The sequence below is a fragment of the Pipistrellus hanaki genome, assembly GCF_964339955.1.
Source record: "Pipistrellus hanaki genome assembly, chromosome: 8".
Lineage (NCBI taxonomy): Eukaryota > Metazoa > Chordata > Mammalia > Chiroptera > Vespertilionidae > Pipistrellus > Pipistrellus hanaki.
Genome location: NC_140510.1, coordinates 63,879,195 through 63,886,765, shown reverse-complemented (window position 1 = coordinate 63,886,765; position 7,571 = coordinate 63,879,195). Strand labels below are relative to the sequence as shown.

Genomic DNA, 7,571 nt, shown 5'->3' with positions numbered 1-7,571 from the left:
CACCTCACATGTAGCAGGTGCTGCCCAGGCCAGCCATTATCATCAGCTCAGATTTGGTAATACTGTTCCTCTTTAGAATTATTATCCTTAAAAGAAACATCTCAGAAACATCTCTGGTCAACATGGAATTTGTGAAAATAATGTTTCTTCTCATGCTAAGCAGAGACTCATCAGATTTTCTGGAATAACTAGACTTTTAAAATAATATATCTGAAAATAAAGTTTAACAGGATAAAATTCTTAACATAAATCCTAATTATGTGCTCGCTGGAGCCATAATGTCTTCTGTTTTGCTATCACATACCATAGCCAATCTTTAAACTTGTTCCAGAAACATCTCAGACCTCAGAGAAAGGGTTAGCAGGCGTGAAAACAGAAAGTGTGGAGAGAGGCCAACTTGTTTTTAAGGGATTTGGGGTTAGTGCCCCAGTTCCGAACGCTGGACATAACCTGGAAATGGGAGAATTTCTTCAGAGAAGGGTCTCTTGTCCTCAGCCTCTCAGAGCTTAGCCAAGGGGCCCATTTAGAAGGTGCAGCTCCATGCCAGCCCCTTGAGGAACCCTGGGAGAGGCTGCAAAGACAAAGTGTTTTTTAAAATGGGGAAGAATGAAGAGAGTATCAAATTCATGCACACACATAAAAAAATAGGAGGAGAGATGAGATGGAGGGCGGGGTGTGGAAAGGAATGGAAAGAGAGAAGGAAAAGAGAAAAAAAGCAAACATGCAGGCTTAGAAAATGCAAGAAAGGGAGACAGAATTAAGTTATTCCAGGCATTCCTTTTTTTATAACTTGACATGAAATGTAGGAGGTTCTCATCAATAGGACATGGGGTGTGTGCTTGTGGCTCCATCCTTCCTTTGTGCTCCCCTTCCCCTTTCTCCATCTTCCTCTAGGAGGAAGGGGCTCCTCCTTCCCCACATTTCTCTCCATTACTGTCTGTGCCATCAGCATCTCCAAGCATAACCGGATGCAGTGAGCAGATTTGGGCCAGTGCTAGAGGGACCAGGACTCTCTGGACAAAGTCCACTCAGAGCAGAGGGTGGATGGGGTGCGGCTGAGGTGCAAGTCTATGTCCCTTCCTAAGTCAAGGTGTGTGCACCCCAAATCCCCTGCTCTACTTCCCCCAACCAACAAATGCTGTCACAAGTTTAGCTATGTCTAAACAATGCTTGCAAAAAAGTGTGAAACACTGTTAATAAGATTAAAAATAGCCATGCAACCCTTATAAGAGAAAATAATGTGATTAACAGGCATCACTTAGATTTTAAAATTGATACATTTTAGGGAATGCAGTATCATTACAGTTAAGAGTCTGATTTGATAAATTGGAGTTAATTAGTGCATAGTTAACTCCTTTCCTATAACCTCTTTTGAGCTTTAGAATCTACTTGAATTCTATCGATAATTCTCTTCTTCAATAGATAAAAATAAATGGCACACGTACTAATAATAATAATAGAAAGTTTTCTTTTATTTGTAATCATTATATCACTATATTTTTATTGTATCATTGATTTTACCAAAACCTATTTCAAAAAATCCTTCATTGCCATTTTAAAAGTGTGGGTCTGAAGGACCATGCACTAATACTATCTTGCATATTCATAATGCTTGGCACTATCCAAATGCTTTCATATACATAATTTTGATTCTTCTAACAACCTTTCCTTACTATATAGATAAGGAGACAGGGGATCACAGAGGCTGACAGTTCAAGGTCACATAAATAGTAAATTTTAAAGCTTGAAACCAAAATCCGGGCCTCTATCACCTCACCCACTGGTATTTTCAACCTATCACATTGTAAATTGGATTCCTACATTGGGTAGAATAGAGTAGGTGATATGTGAAGAGTCTTTTATATTACAAATCAATTTTATAAGGTACTCATTGAAATTTTGCAATGTTCTCAGGATTTCCATGCACTTATATTCTTATCTGTGATTATGCTAAGGAAATTTAGGTAACCTGTTAAAGATGGGAATGAAATGTCAGAACGTCCCCCTGCTGGGCTTTTCAAAGAAGCTCAACAGCTCAACTTAAATAAGACTTGCATTTTAAAAATGCTACTATAGAAAGCCATACCAAAGTTAAGTTCTTCATCCACTTTTTAAGATCTACCTTTAATCTAAGGGGGAGGGAAAAAATGAGAATGAGAATATATTGATGTAACAACCCCCCAAAAAATCAATTTAGAAGTCATGTCTTTGTCTACTAGCAACTGGCAGAGCACCCCAAACTCAGCCCAGTCTTGCTGCCATAAGAATCATCCTTTGGTCTGAGCACACCCTTCTCCCCATTTGGGTGGACTAAGTAGCCAGGTCAGCATTTGAAGTCTTATGTAACATCTGTCTTGGCGAAGGAAGTTCATTAAAAAAAATAATAATAACCTTATCAAGCTGTGGTACATATTATACAATGGAATGTCACTAGGCCATAAAAAAGAATGACATCTTACCATTTACAACAACATAGTTGGACCTGGAGAGTATTATTCTACGTGAAACAAATGCCCTATGATTTCACTTATATGTGGAATCAAATAACAATATAAACAAATAAAACAGAAACAGACTCATAGATGCAGAGAACAGATAGGTAGTTGCCAGAGAGGAGAGGGTTTTGGAAACTGGGTGAAAAGGTGAAAATATTAAAAAGTAGTAACGTAAATGGTAATTAAAAAATAGTAACGGGGATATGAAGTAAAAGATAGAGAATATAGTCAATTGCAATAATTATGTATGGTGCCAGATGGGTACTGGAAATATTGGGGAAACACTTTGTAAAGTATATGATTGTCTAACCACTATGTTGTATACCTGAATTTAATACAAAATAATATTAACTATAAAGTGTAATTGAAAATAAAATATATATAATAAAAAAGAATAGCCTTATAACTTAACTGAAACACACAGACTCGGACTTTTTAATATGTGGTATAGACCCAACTGAAAAAAAGAAATATAGCATACGAGCAATTGAGAACTTGTCTATTATGATAATAATTGCAATGCATAATCTGCCCAGTCTCCATCTGCAAGTTGTGAATGCTTACCACAGCCTTGTGCAGCAACTGTGAGAATGAATTATGGGAAAAGTTTCTAGAGGTATAAATTTGGATTTCAATATATTCTTGAGTTGACAGGATGGATTTATCAAACTGTTGGAACCATAATCACTTTTGATTTGGTGGCCACAGAATATATGCATATCATAAATCAAAGTTAGGTGATTCAAAGTTAGGTGCCTAGTAAACATTTGTTGAATGAATGAATATTGCAAAGGTATTTAGAAATTCAAACATGACCAGATGAACCCAAGTCCTGCTCCAATAGCCCAACCAATGCTCTGTGGAGATCTCGAATCATCCAATCATGTGACATTACTCTCTGGTTAGTCCCATGAGCCTCTGGTCCCACTGGAATAGTGCAGAAGCAAATGAGAAATGGAGGAGCAGGAAACCCTAGCTTTCTGCTCATGAAACAGAAAAACAATTAATTATTCCTAATTTTCAAAGCACTTTGCATGTTAACTCATTCCAGATGCAAATAACTTTAATCACTAGAGGGCATGTGGTGAGCAGGGCCTAGTTATAAAAGGAGGTCACATAAAAAATTAAAAAACACTAAAGAATAAATAGTCCACGATGTCCAGGGGGAAGAGCTATGCAACCCCTAAAACCAAATTGCATACACTAATCAACATTGCAAAACATGTTCAACTCATTTCCATACAATGCAATTATCCTGATAGGTGCTGGGTTAGTGTGTCTATGACCACGACCATGGCTGAAAACAAGCAACCTCTTACAGCACCATTAGACTTTGAACAAATAAAAGCAATGCAGACCTATGCATGGCTAGCATTCAGGCCCCCTCAGATGAACAAGATAGAATGCTCCCTTTCTGGAACATTGTATTTGATCTTGTATCTTAGAAAACCACAGTGTTTTATATTATATAAAGAATTCGTCTTCTCCTTTTTCTTCACCCTGAACTGGCAGATGAAGACACTTTGAGATTATCTTCCTTGCATCAAGGTCCCTTTGGCCAGCAAGTGACAAAGGATGGATGCTTTCCTTCAAGTTTTTGTTGTTTTTGGAGGCAGCTGCCCCTAAGGTGGAGGCTGGTGGTGGCTGGCTGGTCTGCAGATCCCTCGGAAACCTGCTCAGAAACGATTGTCTGAATTCAGAGTTGACCACGGTGCGCCCTGTGTCCACATTGGTCTCTGCCTCCAGCTTCTCAAAGCCATTTTCCTGACCAACGACCTTCATTCTGGCCCTGGGTTCGAGGTGGGAAGAACACAGAGGCATTTGGGCATGCGTAGCTGGGCTGCTGACCTGGGATGAGCAGCCAGGGTTTCGCCACAAGGTGCCATGAGAGCTGTTGGACGCTGGGCTCCCACTGGGCTTGGGGAATTCCAGAGAAGCCGCTCTGTACCGCCTGCCCCTGCTCCTTCGCCTTCGCAGCTCCAGGGTCCACCTTGTGGAGACAGGGGCCGCCCGGGGTCCCTGGGGAAGCACGTCAGCCCCGGGGCTGCCATTCAGAAAGGAAAGCTCGCTGTTCCTCACACCAAATCCTGGATTCGATTGGATCTAAGGGACAGAGTAAAGACGAACGAATGTAACCCATGTTATCCAGTCACTACATGCTAAGAACAGACTGTTCTAGTCGCCCTCTGCCAGGCCATGCCCATAACTGACATTCAACAAGTTGGTTGAATTGAATAGAAGCAATAAACACAATCCTTCAAAATGTTATGTGTTTCCAGTACTTGGCACAGTGCCTACCACATGGTAAACAACCACTAGATAGCTGTTGGATAAATAAATAAAGCTGAATCCCCCTCAAAGTGTAAAATTTTGCACATAGAAATGTAGAACTATAAATTAGGCCCCTACTTATTTGATATTAGGTATTTATAAAGTCTTATCGAGAAAATTAAAAGTGATTTCATCGCATGGCCAGCCATTTCAGCAATCTTTTTTAAGAGGAGGAAATGTCAACTTTCCTTTTTAAAAGAAAATTCTAAACTCCTTAGACCATATGTCAAAAGTGAGTGCAACATTATTAATACAAAAATGCAGATGTGTGCAGTTGGAATGAGGCATTTTTAGAAGAAACAATGCTGAGTGGAGGAGATACGTCCCTCGAGGGAGAATAAAGCTCCTCCTGCCAAAATAAACAAGTTGAAATGCATCTGTAAAAATTCTGATCATTCAGACCCCATCTTTCTAAGAAATGCTTGTAAAATGTTACAAATTGAGAGCTAGCTTCTTCCAGGTTTCAGGAAACAGTAGCAACTATCTCTGATGAACAGGAAGATCCCTTGTCACTCAGCTGATTCCAAACACTTCAGAAACAAGATATGAAACAAGAAAACACACATCGCTGAAAAATGATTAAGCCTTTAAGGGGCAGACTGACATCATCCAGGGAAAATAATATTGTCTTTTACTGAATGTGGTTCCAAGAGATAGCAAAAAGGACTTCTCCAAACGGGGAAGGGGGGGGGGGGGCGGAAGTGGCAAGGAAATGAGTTATAAAGATAGTAAGCAGCCCCCACACAGTGCCAGGCTTGCTTACTTAAGAACTGAAACCAGTTTCTTTCAATTAACTGATTATTTTAACTGATTAACCCAAACCACTGATATTACCCTGCTATCCTATAGCAGCAGCCTTCTGACAAATGTCCACACGTGTTCTTCCAAGGCAGCATATTGAGAGTGAGAGCGTGGGAATGTGTGTGTGTGTGTGTGTGTGTGTGTGTGTGTGTGTGTGTGTGTGTAGTGGTGTGGGGCAGATACGGACAGGGATGGAGAATGGGAAGAAAATGAGCAAGACAAAGAGAGAGGAACAGAGTCCAAGTAAACACAGTTGAGAGACTTAGAAATGAAAAAGCAGACTTCAAGAAATGCTATAGAAGAAGACAATGAATTACTTCAGGAAAGACTATGTTCCTTTATTTTAATGGCTAAAAAGAACATAAGGATGAACTTAGCTCCATATCTGCTGATAAAATGAAAAGAAGCACATGCTTGTTTACAGAGATCTAGCTTCTGGAACATACATAAAGAGACAAACTTGTTTCCTGAGACCAAGCTGTCGGTCAGCAAATGGCTCAGAAGCAGCTGTGTCCACAGAGTCTGAACTTCCGTACCTGCCCCACGCGGGGGATTTTACGAGATCAGTGACTCTCAACACCACGACATGCTACATATTAGAATCATCCAAGGAGCTTTTTAAAGAAATGCCCAGGCCTGGGTGACCCCGGGGATTCTGATCTTACTGTCCTGGGGATTTTTTTAAAGCTCCCCAGGGGTCCTGAGAACCCCCACCTCCAATCATCTCTCAGGCCCACCGCGAATGCAAAAATCACACCATTCCATGCGTGTCTACCAGGTCACAGAGGCAAAGCAAGAGGTACCTGGAGCAGAATCTTGTTGCCGTCGTAGTCCTGCGTTTGCCACCTAGTGCGGCTGATGGGGACGCACGGGTGGGGGAGGAGAGGCACTAGCTGGCCAATCTCTTGAACCTTGAACTGCAGCACCGACGACTCTTTGGGGTCCACCGACATCCCGAGGGGCAGCTGCTTCAGGGACAGCTGCAGGGCGAAGCTCTCGGTGGCGTAGAGCACGAAGAGACAGAAGTTGCTCTTCTGCGGGGCGGCCTCCCTCTGCAGGATCATCTCGTAGAGGCCGATGGCGTCCTCGTAGTTGTCGAAGGTGCAGTAGAGCGTCACCCGCAGGACCTCGGGGCCGCCGTGCACCGGCCTCACGCCCCAGACGGGCATGTGGTTGTCCAGAGTGAAGAACTCCTGGCGGGCCAGGCTGTGGGGGCACGGGCTTCCCTGCAGGCTCAGGGCGGGGTGGCTCTGCCAGGGCCACTGCCGCAGGGAGTGGAGGACTCGGAACAGCCGCTCCTCTCCCGGGCTCTGGTGCAGGAAGAGCAGAACGGACATCCCCGGGAACCGGGAGCGCTTGGGGTGGCCCCTGTCATAGCTGCTCACGGGACTGGCCCGCTCCGACACCATGAAGAGACGGGCCTCTGGGCAGAGGCAGCCCAGGAGCTGGTCCAGCGCTTGCTGCAGGAGCGCGCCCTGCCCGGAGCTGGCCAGCAGGTGGACGGTCATGGCCAGGGGCTCCTGGGTCTTGTCCATCCTGGCGGGTGTGAGGGTGACAGTGCGTGGAGGATGTCCCAGCTTCTGAAATGAACCGAGGGGCGGGCGGTGCTCAGCCCGGGAAGCCTTCAGCGACGTCAGCACAAAACTCTCTTCCCTGTGGTCCTGGCTGCTGGAGGGAAACTGCACAAATCCGGGCACCAGGGTCCCCACCTCCTCCAGAAGCAGGGAGGGGGATGTAGTCCAGCTCCTGCGTCATGCACCCGCCTGTGTGGGGCTTTTGCAGGCACTCCCAGGTTTTCTGTTTGACCTGAAAGCCTGCAGTCCTGAGAAACTCCCAGCTGGGCGGTTCTGACAGACACTCAGCAAAGGAAATGGCCGGGCAGAAAGGAACCCGAGTCCCTCTGTTAGGCCGATAGCCATCTGTTTAGTTGAAAAGACATCCATT

General features: G+C 43.9%; 1 protein-coding gene across 2 annotated transcripts; it reads right to left on the bottom strand.

The window, feature by feature from the left end:
* Positions 1-2,230: 2,230 nt before the first annotated feature.
* Positions 2,231-7,256, bottom strand: FAM124B (family with sequence similarity 124 member B). 2 transcript variants are annotated; one of them, XR_014795794.1, is made up of 3 exons: positions 6,431-7,256; positions 2,432-4,598; positions 2,231-2,391 (listed from the first exon to the last, which is right to left on the bottom strand). XR_014795794.1 is itself a non-coding variant. In XM_084892839.1 (2 exons), exons 1-2 carry the CDS (start codon positions 7,160-7,162, stop codon positions 3,960-3,962), a joined length of 1,371 nt encoding a protein of 456 aa, XP_084748965.1. In that variant the 5' UTR covers positions 7,163-7,256; the 3' UTR covers positions 2,231-3,959. The 2 variants fall into 2 exon arrangements, 1 of the variants encoding a protein (XP_084748965.1); XM_084892839.1 differs by having other exon boundaries at positions 2,231-4,598.
* Between the last annotated feature and the right edge of the window lie 315 nt (positions 7,257-7,571).

Coding starts and splice junctions, on each gene's coding strand:
- FAM124B (XM_084892839.1), bottom strand. CDS start 7,162: ATGGACAAGACCCAGGAGCCCCTGGCCATGACCGTCCACCTGCTGGCC. Junction 4,599..6,430: donor GCAACAAGATTCTGCTCCAG/GTACCTCTTGCT, acceptor TCTGTCCCTTAG/ATCCAATCGAATCCAGGATT.